This window comes from Lithobates pipiens, unplaced genomic scaffold (assembly GCF_037356315.1).
Source record: "Lithobates pipiens isolate NorthernLeopardFrog02 unplaced genomic scaffold, aLitPip1_a1.2 Scaffold_18, whole genome shotgun sequence".
NCBI lineage: Eukaryota > Metazoa > Chordata > Amphibia > Anura > Ranidae > Lithobates > Lithobates pipiens.
Genome location: NW_027507758.1, coordinates 447419481 through 447438008, shown reverse-complemented (window position 1 = coordinate 447438008; position 18528 = coordinate 447419481). Strand labels below are relative to the sequence as shown.

The window sequence follows — 18528 nt, the reverse complement described above, 5'->3', positions numbered from 1 at the left end:
GCCATGAGAACACAATGATCAGTGTTCCTGGCTATAGCCAGCAGCAGTGATGGTTTATGAAAAACCTGACAAGGTGTTTGTACAGAAGTTAATCAATAGATCAACTTCTGTACAACCAGGGCACCCATACATGGACTGGAATTTGGCTGATCCCTGCTGAACCATCCAGATTTCCATCCACGTATAGCTGGCTTTAAGGTGGACACTACAATAAAAGCTTTTAATAAACATTCTCTAAAAATACTTTCTGTGTTCATAAAAAGTGGTTAAAACATGGCATAAAAAATTCATAATACCTCTCCTGCTACCCATACAACAAATCAATATTTAGTTTGACAGGTTCTCCGGTAGCTAGAAGGTTTGACTTTAAGGCTCCTTTCCTAGCTGTCTGTCTCCATCTCAGGGAGTGGAATAGCGTTATGGAGAGTTATGGCCTGATCACTGGGCATGGAGAAGCAAGAGTTAAGTAAGCATTGTATGAGGTCCCCATTGTGTGTGCTCAGCTGGACCCCATTCTGTTACTGGGAGTGTGGTAACAGAGGTACACTGACTGGTGGAGTTGGCAGGGCTCTGTGTGTCCCTCAACACGCAACACAAGCACCTGTTCAAGTGTGTAGGCTACGGGACGCTATCCTTGAAAGAACTCCACATGACACTACACGCAAGTGGCTCATCTTTACGCTGGAAGACTGCCTTACTGGTTGACTTTCACATGACTGCAGCCTTGTCTGGTCCTGGTACTGATGAGCATGCCTTAGGGAAAGGAGTAATACTGGCATTAGGACAACTGGCCCACTTTGTGCCTGGCATAGCCCAGAGGAACCCACCCTGGGGTAGGCCTCCTATGTGACGAACAATTGGCACCTAACGAGTTAAAAGGGAACATTGGGAGGAGATGTTATTTGTTCATCACAACACGCATCCTACCCTTGCAAGCACACTAGCAACAATTCTGTTAAAAAGCCATCTTTCATAATGCAATAACTGGCTGAACATGCGGATGTTTTTTAGATAATTAGCTCTTAATTACAGCAATGGTTAAAAACAAATTTGTCTGAAACACCAGTCACTGATTTTTTTAAAGTTTAACTTTCAAGGCAAATCTTCACTTGCATGGGAGCTGCCTCCCATGCTTGTTAAATGCTTGTTTATTTACATCCATGGGACCAGGATAAACAGTTTTACTTACCTAATCTTCCGCTCCTGCAGGCTCCTCAGTTTTCCAAGTCTGGGCTTCTTCCTTATGCTCTGGTGGTCAGACGCCCCTGACATCATTAAGACTGATGCAGGTCCACAGACTTGCACTGTACATGAGGACTTTGAGGGACAGTCCACTGCTGGAGCATAGACGGGCACTGTTTTATGGGGGAGCACAGGATAGGGCAGATAAAACAGTTTTTCCTGTTCCCCAGACATAGAAAATAAGTTAACCCTCACTGCAAGAAAGGGCTTTTACTTTTTTTGGAGTTGAGTCGGATGGATATACTGATGTATAATACAGTACCCATGCATACGAGCATATAAGGCTGTATAGGAATACATATCTTATAATAAAATAGACGTTTCTTGGACATTTTGTTGGCACAAAAAGATTTGTATATATATGTAAGAAGGCCAGTATGGTGGCCTGAATTTATGGGAGGAGCCCGGGGGGTATTTAACCAGCCCGTTCGCCTGGGGTAGTTGTCGGTTTCCGGTGCGCAATACCACGTCACTAGGCCGACAGCGCGTGTTGATCACCATTGATTACCATTCGGACAAACGTCTCCCTTCTAGGAAGTCTCGCAGTGCTCGTGTTCCGTCCGGTTTTGTACAATCTCGCTGGCTCGACTGCCACAGGTAGGGGTCTCGATTGACCTTCCTTTCCATATTTGTTTGAGGGTCGTAAAACCCAAAAAATGTCATATCGTTCGTGATGATACCGGGTTGTTATCACTCATAACGCACATGTCCGCATACGCCCTTCATTTCACGGGCGTCGTTCGGTAGATATTGTTTGCAATACTATGTTAGTAGCTGGTTGTCAAATTCTTGTTTGTCGTGTACCGCAGTCATATCGTTGCCAGTCGTATCTTACGGCACAACGACTCATGCCTCTGCCACAAGCTGGCTCACGTAGGCCATTTCTTCATTTCACCTGTCACTTACTACGCTCCGATTCGAATCCAGTTGCATAAACTAAATGCGCCGATTCGTCCCGGTGTGCCCCTAGGTACTCGGCCTCATTTCGGTACATGCTCCAGAGCCCGCTCATTCCAACCGTCCGGGTCTCTGTCATGGGGGGGGGTCATTTCACGTCACCTACTACGTTCGAATCGATACCAGTCGTCTTTTCAAATAAAAACGCACAGGTTCGACCAACGTATCCCAAGGATCTTGGCCTCATTTCAGTACATGCTCCAGAGCCCGTTCGTTACCATTCCAACCCGGGCCCTGTCATGGGAGTCATTTCACGTCACCTATCACGTTCGAATCAATACCAGTCGCTTTGTCAAAACGCACAGGTTTCGATCGACGTGTCCCAGTTGCGTTGGCCTCATTTCGGTACATGCGCTAGAGCCCGTTCGTTGACGGTCGCGAGCCGCGTCCTCTCCGAGTCGTAGCTCTACCATGGGAAACATTTCATCCTCATCTAGTACGCCCGGTTCGAGTCCGATCGCATTCACTTGCATCGACTCGTCCGGACGGTCCCAGGTTTGTAGGTTTTCGGCCTCATTTCAGTGCATGCTCCAGAAATCCGGGTCGGTTCCAGCCTCAGTCCGTGGCCGGCCGTCCCAGGCCTCTGTCATGACAATAGTCCTTTAGTTCATTTCACTGTCACATTCCGCGCTCCGGTTCGAATCCAGTCGCACGATCGCATGCACCGATTCGTTCCGGTTCGCCCCAGGTTATTTCCCACATTTCAGTACGTGCTCCAGAGTCCGTGCTGTTGTCAGTCGTACTAGCGACTCGACCAGTGGTGCCTCTGTCACGGCAACCATACTTCATCTCACGATCACTTATAGCGACCCGACCCGAATCCAGTAGCATCTATGATGCATCGATACGGTTCGGCGTGCCCCAGAGGGAACAGCCACATTTCATTCATTTTTTCCACAGGTTGCCTGGCGTTCGGCCAAAAAAAAAAAAAAAAAGAGGAAAAAAAAAAAAAAAAAGAAGGAAACCCCAAAAGGAAAACAGAAAGTATGAGGGAAATAACGGCGCGATGACTTAGAAATTGTGGCGAAGAAATATCTACTCACCGGTGCACTTCAGTTGTGTTAGCCAGCCGCTTACGTCGCTTGTCAGTTTCCCTGTTAGGCTCCTTCAACAATTATCATCTGTTGTTTCTCTCTCCAGGTCAGTCTAACTTTCGCAGGTCCACCCTGCACCAGCTTGGACGTTATCTCCCAGGTTCCGGTCGTCCATCTATCTTCCGCAAAGAGATAGGACATCACTCCTAGGACACGATCCATCAGGAGCCATGTCCAAGCTCGGCAGCGAAGACCTTACTGCCCCCCTGTCACCTCGCCCGCCTTCAGTGAGCGACAGTATTCAGTCTTTCAGGGGCTGGACTATCCCTAGGCTGACAGCAGAGCTCAGACGCAGGGGCATCCCCTTCCCAGCCACAGCTAGGAAAGCAGAGCTGTTTAGGCTCCTCTCTACCCCCCCAGCTACCGCCGGGCCTAGTACCCCGCCTCAGGCTACTCTGCAGTCCATCTCAACGGCCATAGGCCAACTACATGCCATGGTGTCGTCTCTATCCAGCTCGGTCACGGATGTTCAAACCAGAGTGACCCTCTTAGAAACACTCCCAGCCACAGCCACCCCGGTGCCGGACGCAGTCCCGTCTCCACTACCAACAGGTACCGAAGGCACATGTCCCGTGGTCTGTCCAGCACATCTAGTGCCGGCCAGCATTAGGAAGGACATCTTGGACGGCAAGGATGTTAACCTTGCCTCCTTGCTCATTTCAGTACATGACCTGGCAGAGAATAAGGCTTACACCTGGGGGGATGTATCCGTAGTTCTCAAAGCTAAGGACCCCAGGCTGAACCGTAAACTATCCATCCCCGAGTTTACCCTAGCCTTTGGAACGCTGAGAGATGTCGTTTGCTCAGCCTCTCCTGCCAGGAGGGTAGAACTAGATTTGTATCTCCGCACGGTGGTGGACCTGGGATACAAATATGGTGGCTTTGCTTTCTACGACTACCATCGTTCCTTCTCAGCGAAAGCAGCCGTCAAACTGGCACAGTTCCAGTCACCCACAGACTGGAGCCTTATGGATACGGAACTATTCTGCCGGCATTTTGCCGGCCTTCGTTCACCCCTGTGTGCCATCTGCCAGTCCTCCACCCATACCGCTCCCTGGTGCGCCAACATACCGGCTAGTCGCCCAGTAGAGTTCCCCTCCACCTCTGCCGCAGCCCTAGGCCCATCAGGCTCGGCACCTAAAAACCAGGTGGACAAATTTGGACGCACGGTCCGAACCGTTGGGGGTGCGGCCATCTGCAATAACTTTAACTATGGTTCTTGCAATTACAGCCAGTGCCGTCTACTGCACATCTGCGTGATATGCCACAGGGCACACCCCAGAAATTTGTGCGAGGTCAAAGCGCACAAAGGCTCTTGACTAAGCCGTATAGATGTGCTTTGCCTGGGCTTCTATCTCAACACGCACCCCACTCCTTCACTAGCCACCTTCCTCATCGGTGGCTTCACCTCAGGTTTCCACACCGGCCTCATCTCCCTACCCCACCAAACCCACGAGTGCAGAAACCTCCGCTCAGCAGCCTTTGACGAACAGGCCATCGACCTGCTGCTGCAGAACGAGGTGGATCGAGGCTTCGTCATAGGCCCCTTCACTCAGCCCCCCTTCAATATGTGGAGAGTTAGCCCTATTGGGCTTGTCAAGGGCAAGTTTTCCAATAAAAACCGTTTAGTGTATGACCTGTCTGCGCCTCGTTCTTCTCACATTCCCAGCTTAAACTCCTTGATCCCTTCTGAGGAGTTCTCCTTAAAGTACTCCTCCGTGGACATGGCAATTCAGGCCATCCTTAAAGTAGGCACAGGTGCGTGGCTGGCCAAAGCGGACATATCCGATGCCTTCAAACTGTTGCCTATCCACCCGTCCCTCTGGTGCTGGCACGGGATTAAGTGGAAGGATCAATATTACTTCGCTATGAAGTTGACGTTCGGCTCCAAAAGCAGCCCGTGGCTGTTCGACATGTTCGCTCAGTCCCTCGAGTGGATTCTCTTACACAAGGTCGGCTGTCAGCAAATTATCCACTACCTAGACGACTTCTTGTTGATAGAACGGCCAGGCACACCTCCGAGGGATCTCGACAAGTTAAGGACCGTCTTTGGGAACCTCAATGTTCCCATCGCTGAACATAAGGTGGAAGGACCCGCACGTTCAATCACCTTCCTTGGAGTCAATTTAGACACCAGCTCCATGAAAGCCAGCCTGCCCCTTGACAAACTAACCCGCATCAAGGCGGCACTCCACGAGTTCACTCGGACCAGGGGATGTACAAGGAGACAGCTGCAGTCACTGTTGGGCATGCTCAACTATGCCATGCGCATTATTCCACAAGGCCGTTCCTTTGTATCACGTCTGTTGGTCTACCTGTCTCAGGCTCAAGACCCGGATCAAATCCTCTGCCTAGACACCGCAGCTTTAGCAGACCTGGCAATGTGGGACGAGTTCCTGTCCAACTGGAATGGCATCTCTCTCTTCATCCCATGCATCTCACCTCTCTCACCACAGGTAGTCACAGATGCCGCGGCCTCTACAGGGTTTGCAGCAATTTTTGGCCACCATTGGTTCGCCGGACCCTGGCCTTCTCAAATTCTTAGGATCCCGGGGTTTAGTCAATCCTCTTCACTCTTCGAGCTCTACCCCATGGTTGCAGCCGCCCAGCTCTGGGGCCCTACCTGGTCTGGTCAAACGGTAGGCTTCACCACCGACAATCAGGCCACAGCCGAAATTGTCAATAAAGGCAGGTCTAAATCTCCCTCCGTGATGTCCTTCCTACGCAGGCTGGTGCAGCTGTCGCTACAGCACCAATTTAACGTTGTCTGCATGTTTATCCCAGGGAAATATAACCTCGCAGCTGACGCCCTGTCCCGTTTTAATTTCCGGTCCTTCTTTCTACAGGTTCCCAGTGCAGATACCACATCAGCTCCTATCCCGCATTGGTCGCAGTTGACCCTGGACTAGAGCCGCATCTACTAGGAGCCACGCAGCTCATCAACCGTTCTTTATCGGACAATACGCTGAAAGCCTACCAGGTAGCCTGGAAGGCCTTCAACACATTTCTGGTGGCCTCCACAGTAGGCACCCCCACAGATGCTAGACACATACTAGCCTTCATCTCGTACTGCCACAACCAACTGGCCTTGTCTTTTAACACCATCCGCCTATATTTAGCTGGCGTTCAGCACTTCCTCTCAATCCAATCCCTCTGTTTTTTCGTCCCACGCTGTCCGAGCCATACTACGCGGCATCCAAAAACAACAGCCGCCAGTGAAAGCCAAACGGCTCCCCATCACCAGTTCCATTTTCAGGGATATGTCCACCATACTCAACAGCTACCCCTTCGGTGCTCTCCCCAGTCTGGTCATACAGGCAGCCATTTACCTAGCCTTCTATGGCTTCCTTCGGCCCGGGGAGTTCACTCACAACAGCCCACACAGCCCAGTCCTCCGCAGACGTCATCTGCTCCGTCACCAGGACCATTTCATCCTCCACCTCCCGGTAACCAAGACCCAGCAGACAGGCACCGGCGTAGACATCCACCTCTTCAAGACTAACAATGCCTGGTGCCCGGTCGCGGTGCTTACACAGCTTCTCTCTCGGCTACCCGAGCTCCCGGACTCTAGCCCTCTTTTGCCCTTCCCGGTCAAACCACTAACTAACCACCAATTCATTAAGCATGTCAGGATTCTCCTCCGCAACTTGCTCCTCAATCCCAGTGAGTATTCCGGCCACTCCTTCCGCATCGAACCAGCTTCATCCGCATCCCGGCATGGGGTCCCGGACCACGTCATCAAAAGGTTGGGCAGGTGGAAGTCGGCCTGCTTCACTCGGTACATCCCTAACCCACAGGTAGAGATGTCACGAGCATTCACTCAACTGGCTCAATAAAGATTAACCAGGAAACAATAAAACTCTTATCCCTACCTGACTGTTTTGCCCCCTTATTTTGGTATACCGTCCATTAGACCAAGGCACACTTTCAGGTCCATTTCATATAAGGTGTCTCATGATAAGCTTGTTTTGTTCAGATACATATCGGCCATAGGGATCCAGCCATAAGTAAGAAGGCCAGTATGGTGGCCTGAATTTATGGGAGGAGCCCGGGGGGTATTTAACCAGCCCGTTCGCCTGGGGTAGTTGTCGGTTTCCGGTGCGCAATACCCTCCCTCCCATCCCCTTTTTAGGGCATTTATCTAAAACATTTCTTTTCAATCACATTTATTCTTATTACTGGGTATGCCCCCTTATTTTGGTATACCGTCCATTAGACCAAGGCACACTTTCAGGTCCATTTCATATAAGGTGTCTCATGATAAGCTTGTTTTGTTCAGATACATATCGGCCATAGGGATCCAGCCATAATATATATATATATATATATATATATATATATATATATATATATATATATATATACATACACAGTATCTCACAAAAGTGAGTACACCCCCTCACATTTTTGTAAATATTTTATTATATCTTTTAATGTGACAACACTTAAGAGATTGCACTTTGCTACAATGTAGTGAGTGTACAGCTTGTATAACAGTGTATAACAGTGTAAATTTGCTGTCCCCTCAAAATAACTCAACACACAGCCATTAACCTCCCTGGCGGTATCCCTGAGCGTGACTCTGGGTTTATTTTCTCTGCCAGGAGCGGTAACCCAGGGTAACATTGCAAAGCTGCCAGTGGAGACCTTACCTTCTCCTGGCGATCCAGCGATGTCCTCTGCTGTGATTGCCGGCGCGATTGCCGGCGGGATCACCAGCATCTGACTTCCTGGTTCCGTTCCCTGCGAGCAGCAGCAGTGCATGGGAGCAGAACTGGGTGGGAAAGTGAAACATAAACAAAAACACATAAAAAGAGGTGATACACTGTAATCTGAGAGGATTACACTGTATCATCTCAGATCTGACTGATAAATGTACAGTACAATTTTTCCCAATAACATTTTTCTAACATGGAATCAAAACTTCGCTACAAAATCGCCTTTGGACCAGCTGAGTGACAGCGACAGGGACACGGAGTTGCTCGCAGAACTGAGCGATAATGAGTCGTAGGGAGATTTGTCATCTGACACTGATCTGGCAAGTGACAGCGGTGATGATCCTGCACCTGACCTCAGCGATGTGCGCACTTGACCTATTGACTGTGATACGGACCAGGTAGCGCCGCCAAGATTCCCCTTCACTGGATCACCTGGGATGAAGGTAGATGTTGAACGTGACAACCCTCTGGCATACCTGCAATTATTCCTCACTGAGGAGGTAATTGAAAAAATTGTCACAGAGACAAATCGCTACCAAGAACAGAAATCCGCTACGCTGCATGCCAAGTTTTCCCAAAGCAGAAAGCGGGAACCGGTGACCAAAGAGGACATCTGGCAGTTTCTGGGACTCATAATTCTTCAGGGGGTGGTGGGGATTTGTTTGAGGTTTTGCTACAAAACAAGACTGATGCGTATGGTACCGTTAGGCCTAACCGACGTGACATGCTATCTATGTTTTCCAAGAAAAAACAAAAAAACTGAGAAATTGTTGCCTGGCAGAAGGGTAAGATGATGGCAATGCGATGGCGAGACAAGAAGGACGTGTGTCCCATGAGTACTGTGCACAATACCTCCACTGCCATGGTCCACACAAAAGGTGGGAAAGATGTGCTGAAGCCGCAAGTCGTGATAGACTATAATTGCACGATGGGAGGGGTTCACAGGTTGCCGCTGGAGTCCTCTTCCACTCCTCCATGATGACATCACGGAGCTGGTGGATGATAGAGGCCTTGCGCTCCTCCACCTTCCATTTGAGAATGCCCCACAGATGCTCAATAGGGTTTAGGAATGAAGACATACTTGGCCAGTCCATTACCTTTACCCTCAGTTTCTTTAGCAAGGCTGTGGTCGTCTTGGAGGTGTGTTTGGGGTCGTTATCATGTTTGAAATGCTGCCCTGCAGCCCAGTCTCCGAGGGGAAGGGATCATGCTCTGCTTCAGTATGCCACAGTACATGTTGACATTCATTGTTTCCTCAATGAACTGTAGCTCCTCAGTGCTGGCAGCACTCATGCAGCCCAAAACCATGGCACTCCCACCACTATGCTTGACTGTAGGCAGGACACACTTGTCTTTGTACTCCTCACCTCACCACACGCTTGACACCATCTGAACCAAATGAGTATATCTTGGTCTCATCAGACCACAGGACATGGTTCCAGAAGTCCATGTTCTTAGTCTGCTTGTCTTCAGAGCAAACTGCTTGTGGGCTTTCTTGTGCATCATCTTTATAAGAGGCTTCCTTCCTTCTGTGATGACAGCCATGCAGACAAATTTTATTCAGTATGCGGCGTATGGTCTGAGCACTGGCAGGCTGGCCTCCACCCTTTCAACCTCTGCAGCAATGCTGGCAGCACTCATAGGTGTATTTCCCAAAGACAACCACTGTATATGACACTGAGCACTCAACGTCTTTGGTCGACCATGGCGAGACCTGTTCTGAGTGGAACCTGTCCTGTTAAAGTGCTGTATGGTCTTAGCCACCACGCTGCAGCTCTGTTCCAGGGTCTTGGTAATCATCTTATAGCCTAGACCAGTGATGGCGAACCTTGGCACCCCAGATGTTTTGGAACTACGTTTCCCATGATGCACATACTCTCTGCAGTGTTGTTGAGCATCATGGGAAATGTAGTTCCAAAACATCTGGAGTGCCGAGGTTCGCCATCACTGGCCTAGACCATCTTTATGTAGAGCAACAATTTATTTTTTTCAGATCCTCAGAGTTCTTTGCCATGAGGTGCCATGTTGAACTTCCTGTGACCAGTATGAGAGAGTGAGAGCGATAACACCAAATTTAACACACCTGCTCCCCATTCCCACCTGAGACCTTGTAACATTAACCAGTCGCATGACAATGGGGAGGGAATATGGCTAATTGGGCTCAATTTGGACATTTTCACTTAGGGGTGTACTCACTTTTGTTGCAAGCAGTTTAGACATTAATGGCTGTGTGTTGAGTTATTTTGAGGGGACAGTAAATTTACACTGTTATACAAGCTGTACACTCACTACTTTACATTGTAGCAAAGTGTAATTTCTTCAGTGTTGTCACATGAAAAGATATAATAAAATATTTACAAAAATGTGAGGGGTGTACTCACTTTTGTGAGATACTGTGTGTATGTATATATATATATATATATATATATATATATATATATATACATACATATATACTATATATAGTTTATGTATTATTAATGAATAATAAAAAAAGGAAAACATACCTGAACAACCCCTGTGCAAGAGTCTAAAAATATACATCCCTTTGGTTCCTTAGATATTTTTTCATCTTTATAAAAGTTCATAATATAAGAGTTGTCTGACAGCTGAGTTAACTGAAAGAAGCGTTTTTTGAAGGACTGAAAAAATGAGAGAAAGGAATGATTACTGTTGGCTTAGTAACAAGATGTCTCATACAGACTTACAAACTCAGAATAATCACATGATCACACAGGCGTTCAGAGTAATCCAGATGATATACAACTGCCTTCAAACTGAGCTCTACTTCTACAAAGAAAGACTAATGTTGTCTACTTACTCGTACAGTAATGCTATTGTTCACAGTGCTATTAAAATTCCCTTTATACAGCCAGCCCGATTTGAAAACTCCTGATCCTCCTCCTCCGCCACCACCTCCTTTAGAAGACGAGAGGGACGTTGTATCCTGAATGAAATAACAACAGCATACATTTTTCATGGAACTCTAAAACAATGCATGCTCGCACTACACTGGTCTGTCAGAGGCCTGTGAAGTAAGCTCATTGTTCAAACAAGCATTTAGAATATGATTCTGTGTTTTCAGTTATGCGTAAAGAAATCCACGTGGCTTACTTCATCCTTGTCGGCTTCTTCATGGTCGACTTCAAATGAATGAGAGGGAAACTTTTCGTTCTTGGGGTCATTTCTGTGCAGATAAACAGAAAAAAAAATATCTTGCCAGTATTACTGAAGCAATTGTGATTACATTTTGTTTTATTCTACAAAAAGTTTGCCCTCCAACAAGTATACCATTGATTTGCTATTCAAAACATTTTATACTGATGATAATGCCTGTGTGCGCGAAACAGCTGTAGAGGTTAATTACTATACAATTATAAGTCCTGGATGCCACTTTGTTTGAGATTGGCGGCGCTTCATGTAAGTGCAAGCTTACTATTTCACACATGACGTTTTGCATTTGTAGTCCTGCCGCCATTATCCCTGGTTGGATTGGCGTTTTTTATGTAAGTGCTATAAGCACAATTGTTTTATATGTTTGTTTTTATGCTGGTTCACCAATAAAAACTGCACCATGAGATTTTTTCTTCTTTGTCATTGGTGACTTATTACTATAGATGGAATATGCTGAGCTGTTTTTACCGTAAGAAATAAAAATTCCTGGTCATGACCCATGCACTTGGATACATTCTGAAGAGCATCCTGTGATTTGAATAGAGGGGATAAGTGCGAGCTAACGATGACTACATACCTCTAATGACCTGGATCTTATCATATTGTTGTTATATTCATTAGACCGCAACTATATCTGGTGAGTGAGTTTTTCTGACAATAGTGGAGGTTGCATTGGGTGACTGAAGCACTAGAGGAGGGAGATCACCTGAATCATATCACTTGAAATTTCTTCATAAGAACTATTCTATGTTTGATTCTTTTGAATATTGGACTCAATATGATAACTCTGCAATTTTTCTTCGTAATTGTTATTACAGTGTTTTGTATATCTACACATTGATAGCAGCTATATACCATTAAGCGCTTTTTCTCATTTATTTGCTATTGCTAGTTCTCCAATTTATGATTAGTTCCCCAGTTGTTTCTTCTATATTCCAATTTATAAAGTAAAGTGGTAAAATTTTGCCACTGTTATACCACATTTTTTTAATTCACCAAAGCCATAGGATTGAAGTCAAGAGTAGTATATTTATTATCAAAGTATTTGCCAATTTATGGACTTTTTTTGTAATACTTATTATTGCTTTTTAACATAAGCAATTTCTATGGTAAATAGGGCCGGTGTAGGAGAGACTAATGCCGCGTACACACGATCAAACAATCGGGTGGAAAAGTCCGGCAAACTCAAGTCCGCCGGACAATCCCCCCGTGTGTAGGCTCCGGCAGACTTTTTTTACCCGAAAGTACGGCGGACTTAGAAAGTAGTTTTGCACTCCAATCTTCCCATCGGACTGGCATTTCGACAATCCGGGCGTGCGTATGCCAATCCGCCGTACTTTTAAAATGAACGGACTTTTCCCGCCTGGAGAAAAGTCCACTCATTTTGAGCACGTCTCCAGGTAGGTGGGGCCCACGAAGGAGACGTCGTTAGCCCCGCCACCTGGTATGGACTTAAAGGGTAACCCCAACGCCGAAAAAAATCGTTGTGGGGGTCCCCCCAGGTCCACATCAGACCCTTGTCCGAGCACGCTACCCGGCCGGCCAGGAAAGGGGGGGACGAGCGAGCGCCCCCCCCCCTCCTTAGCCGTACCAGGCCACGTGCCCTCAACATGGGGGGTGCTTTGGGAAAGGGCGGCCCCCACCCCAAAACACCTTGTCCCCATGTTGATGAGGACAAGGCCCGGCCAAACCAACGGCCAGGGTTGTCGGGGTCTTATCGGGCGGGGGGCTTATCGGAATTTGGGAGCCCCCTTTAATAAGGGGGCCCCTGGATACCGGCCCCCCACCCTATGTGAATGAGTATGGGGTACAATACCGAATACCGGGCCACCGCCTGTAAAAGAGCTATAAGAAGGCGCGGTGGCCTGGCAGAAGAACCGAAGAGGGGGACAAGACCCCCGAAGTCGGAAGAAAAGGCCGGCAGCGAGGAAGAAAGCCGGGCTCCTCTGCTAGTAAAAGAGCTAGCAGAAGATAGCGGAGGAGTCCGGCGAGAAGAGCCCCGAAGACGGAAGACCCCCGGAGCTGTGCAATAAACTATTTTTACCCTGTGTTGTGCTTTTTTTTTGTACTTTTTTTCACACGTGAATGGGTAGGGGTACATTGTACTCCATACTCATTCACATAGGGTGGGGGGCCGGTATCCGGGGGTCCCCTTATTAAAGGGGGCTCCCGGATTCCGATAAGCCCACCGCCCGCAGACCCCGACAACCAACGGCCAGGGTTGTCGGGAAGAGGCCCTTGTCCTCATCAACATGGGGACAAGGTGCTTTGGGGGGGGGGGCGCGTGGCCCCCCCTTCCCCAAGGCACCCCCCATGTTGAGGGCACGCCTGTCCCCCCCTTCCCTGGCCGGCCGGGTAGCGTGCTTGGACAAGGGTCTGATGTGGACCTGGGGGGACCCCCACTCCGATTTTTTTCGGCGTTGGGGTTCCCCTTTAAGCCCATACCAGGTGGCGGGGTCAGTGACGTCTCCTTCGCGGGCCCCACCTACCTGGAGACGCGCTCAAAATTAGCAGACTTTCCTCCGCGTGTGTGGGCGAGTCCGTTCCTTTCAAAAGTACAGCAGATAGTACGGCGGACTTAGTACGCCGTATTAGTCCGCTGAAAAAGTGCTGTGTGTGGGCAAGTAGCCCGTTTGGAAAGTCGGGCGGACAGTCCGGCGGGAAGTCCACCAGACTAAGTCCGCCGGATAGTCGGCTACGTGTGTACACGGCATACGTATTACAATTACTCTGCCTTTAGGAACAGGCCTCTACACAGTCCAATACAAGCAAATAATGACATAAACTTAGGCATCATTTTCAAAAATCATGGAGTTTGCTTTGGAGAGACCATTAGAGCTTCTAAGAATTGCAATTGTTCAGTATACATGTTGTTTGAAAACAAAGGTAGATGAAAGAAATAAAGCATCAGGTTCCCACGGTAGCTCTTTCCATTAATACCTTCTATTTTCTTCCCTGCTTTTCTGTTGGCTTGCTGGAGCTTGGACAAATACCTTGTAATTTCAGATTTGGAGGAGCAAATGCAGAACATCCATGATTCAGCAAGACCCCAAGCAGGCAGTCAGCCAAAGTCATGCAGGAATGAGGTAAAAGTCACTAGCTCTGAAAACGTTCTAATTAAACAAACTGACGTGAAGTTCACATGGGGCTTTAGCAGGCAAACAGGGTGGTAGGGAAGTGAAGGGACTATGATGTATTATCTGGAGAGAGCTGAGCTAACATGAAAACCAATGACATGTCTTTGCATAGCTGCTAAATTTAATAGCACTGAAAATCTGTTATAAAACCGGTTTTATGTACTAAATGTCATAGAGAATCAACCAGGGGAGACTCACACCTTCCTCTATAATGTGGCATTCGCAAGGAACTGGAAATTTTGGAGCAGATGTCACAACAGAGATTAAAGAAGCCTCCGTGAGATTCAACTTTCCAGCAACCATGCAAACGCAAATATGATTTTAGGATAAGGCTAGTCTTTAAGCACAACTCACATATTTTTAGAAGAAGTGGATTATACACATATTATTCATGAACATAATATAGGTATATAGTACATTCTTACAGATGCAGCTGTCGAATGTCTCCTGAGTATTGTTCATATTTGTAATTCACAACGTGCCAGTGAGAATTATAATATCTGCAGGCCTAGAAAAATAAACATAGTTGGAGTAAGTACAGTCATGACACCAAAACTATTAACAAATTCTTTGTTTTCTGTGAAATGTCTAGTAATGTGCACATAACCAGTGTTCTGTATAGATACACTGCAATGATCATCACTGCACTTATATTGTACACTGTTTATTATAAGAGGTTCTTGGTGCATTGTGTGCTTGGTGTGTACCCTAAGGAAAGAGGTGTTAATAACAGTCAAGAATAATGTATAGCATATAATATATTTGTCATTCGATCTTATGGCTGCTGGGTGAAACATTGGCTTTTTTTATAGGTCAGAGTAGGTTGCTAGCAAAATTTTATTCTGTACTCTGTGAATATTATGTGTAGCCAAAGTGTTTTATGTGTATTTATTTAACAGTCAACTCAGTTATGCACTCCTGATCCCTGCACTCTATGTGCCACCCACTACTCGTGGCCCCCCGAGCAGAGTAGGCCCATTTTCTAGTTAACTATATCAATTTGAGCCCCTCCCACTGTTAGCACAATTTGGTCCCACCAACCTTTCACTGTGGCGCACCATTTCTCTCCTCAGTGTGCCTAAATGTACCCCAGGTACCTAGGCAGTAATGTGAGATATGGCATTAGTAAAAAGCACCAGCACCACCCCCTAGTATGGTGCCGCTGGAGCCAGTTGCACATGAACTGCAATTATTTCTCCAGATAGCTTTCCTACAGACTAGGCAGCCATACTGGTTTTTGGTGATTCTGTGGCTACAAATGGGAGAATTGATTTTGTGGGTGGTCATTAGGGTGTTCTTGGATTTAATTTTGAAAATCTGGTAACCTTAAACTACAACAAAGTACATAAAGGTGATGTGATAGGTGAAAAAGGAATGTAGCAAATTGAATAGATGAAACACACAGGCAGGAGAGAAGGATGCCACTTCTCAGCAGAGAAGGCTGAGAAGACAATGTGCAAGGAAAAAGCCATGGTCTTTAAATCTTAAAGTGTAAGTAAACTCCCTTATCGTTTTCAGCCAAGGAAGCTGCCATCTTTGCCTCTGTTTAATCTTCAACTGCTATGGTGCTGCACATGTGATTCGTTATGACACCAGCCATTGGATGGTTTGATAGTTTGGCTGAGAGCAAAGCCAATGTTCAGTTAGCATTCCCGGCATGCCTTTTTTTTTAACTGTTTAAATCCATGGGTTTACTTCCACTTTAAGATCCCAAGATTTTCCCTTTCTAGCGTTATAAAAATTTGAAGAAACTGAATCTGTATGAGAATACTTCTAATATTCTGACATCACATATTCTTTAAATATAGGGTTTGATTTACTAAAGGCAAAAATAATGTGTACTGCAAGCGCAGTTGCTCTAGATATTAGTAAAGGAGGGGAAGCGCTGCTGATTTCTATCATCCAATCATGTGGGAGCAAAAATTATGTTTTTTTTTTTTATTATCCTTGCCTATTATTGGGTGTTCTTTTCAAAGTGAAGCTTTACCTAATTTACTTACGGTAGCTCTGGAGTAACTACACTTGCAGTGCACAGTATATTTGCCTTTAGTAAATCAACCTCATGGTGCATATGATTTGTTTTGGCTACACATTGCAAATCTACTCTCTTCATATAAAATGCCTTTAAAATGCACTTTCGAACATGACATTTTTGAATTTACATACACTCATTAGCTTCTAATTTCACTTGTTTTTACGGTTCTTAGTAAATTCTTAGCATGTACAAAGATCCAAACATGCATCCATACGCAAAGCTAAGTTAATGAATTAAAGTGCCAGTAATTCAATTATAATTTTAAAAGAAGAACAAATATTCCTGTTTACATATGGCTTTTTAACTTCTGAGAAAAAGTATTTTCGTAAATACAGTTTACAGTAAATCACCCCCCCCCCTTCCCCCAATTCACTTCAAAAAGAACTTGGTGAGTCTGCTTTAGCCAAAATTGGATATAAAGAAATATATACACTTGTCAATACAATGTACATACTATGCTGTTAGTGACTAACTCAGACTCTTTCTCTTCTAAACAAATACTTCCTAGTGTACAAAGCATTTGGGACTTTTGACACTTTTCCTAATTTAACCCAAGAATGGACCGGGCTTCTTAATAAAGGCATAATACAAATGACTATCATTCACTTATAAAGCTGAAGAGACTTTCTGTGCTGTATATTTCCAATAATCAAGCAGAGTACAGACTAAATGCATGTCCATCCTTTAAAATGTTTTATGGACTGCTGCCCCAAAGCATTTCCTGATCTCTTGGAAACTTATCACTGAAGGATGGAGCTCTGTCCAAGTTCATAGTTTGAATGCCATACATTATTCAAATGGAAACCAAGTTAAGTGTCAGTTTATATTACGTCATAACAAATAAATCAATCAATAAACAAATAAACAAAAAAACTATACTCAGATAAAACCAGCAGCTTTGGTATATCTGTGATATGCTGACTACTTATTAAACATCTCTGAGTAGGTTTTTGGACATTTCCACAGATAAACATACATTAACCACTGCTGCGTGTGTCCATATTCTAACACGTTGTTATTAATACATAGCTAAAAGAAATTGTGCACTGTGAGTCAGACAATGCAATTTAAAGAGAACCAAAATACCCTTGCTTTAGTGGCGACCACAATCGTCTTTCTGTCCCAGATGAGCAAACCTACAAATATTGCATCGTCACCCAATGATGCTATCCTTTCCCTGCCCAAAATAGTAAGTAAACTCTGTTGCCTCACTGTAGAATAGTTCCAACATAACATGGGCTCTGTTATGTCCCTGATCACGCTTTGGGACACATTTTAGACACTGGGGTTGATGTACTAAAGGCAAATAGACTGTGCACTTTGCAAGTGCAGTTGCTCCAGAGTTTAGTAAATGAGGGGAAGCTGATTTCCATCATCCAAACATCTGTAAGCAAAACTGCATTTAAAAAAATAAAAATCCTTGCATGGAATTGGGTATTCTTTGTAAATTGCTTTACTTCAATTAGTAAGCTCTGGAGCAACTGCAGAGTGTACAGGCAATTTACCTTTAGTAAATCTAGCCCACTGGCTTTTTGCTGGTGAACCTCCAGGGGTCTTACAATTTGTTGACGATTGATGCCCAAAATTCTAAAGTTGTGGATACAGGTCTACAATCTTATACTGTAAGATTAGTGTTAAACAGTCCTCTTTCTAAAAAAAAAAACCCCAGGGAAGCTCTTCTAAATAGGCCTGTGTCTAATCTGCAATAGACACATAATCACAAAAGCCTAGAGGGAACTGACAGTGAAGTTTGAGAAAGACAAAGGCTGGTTTTACCTTTACCAGATAATAGTCTATACAGTCATAGACTCCCCGGCAGGTATTAAAGGAGAAGTCCAACCTGAGTTAGTTTGGCTGGGCTTCTCCTAAGGAGTGCAATTCGTTTTTCACTCCTGTGACCCATTTTCAGCAGAGAGCGGTCTGTAGTCCACTCTGTGCTAATGTCACCAAGATCAGTCCAGTAACCGTGACATCCCGACTTCGGAAGTCTGGATTCGCCAGGTGCCTGGACTGATGGCAGTCTCAGCCTCTCAGCGAGCCACTAAGAAGATGAGACAGCCGCTCCCCCTCCATAGCTCAGCGCTCCATTGAGCATGGAGGAGCAGAGCAGGAGAGCTGCTGATTGACAGTCAGCAGATCTCCTCTCGGGGAGCTGAGAGAACTGAGCCATC

At 45.9% G+C, this 18528-nt stretch overlaps 1 protein-coding gene across 6 annotated transcripts in view; it reads right to left on the bottom strand.

Annotated features, from left to right (window-relative positions):
* Positions 1-18528, bottom strand: part of DOCK10 (dedicator of cytokinesis 10) — a 412410-nt gene that overhangs the window by 185449 nt on the left and 208433 nt on the right. For all 6 annotated transcript variants that reach the window (XM_077488206.1, XM_077488203.1, XM_077488204.1 and 3 more), the window contains exons 4-7: positions 14748-14830; positions 11126-11198; positions 10833-10958; positions 10519-10653 (exon numbers count right to left, since the gene is read on the bottom strand). In XM_077488206.1, the coding sequence (XP_077344332.1) occupies positions 10519-10653; positions 10833-10958; positions 11126-11198; positions 14748-14830 (417 nt within the window). The remainder of the gene's footprint in view (positions 1-10518; positions 10654-10832; positions 10959-11125; positions 11199-14747; positions 14831-18528) is intronic.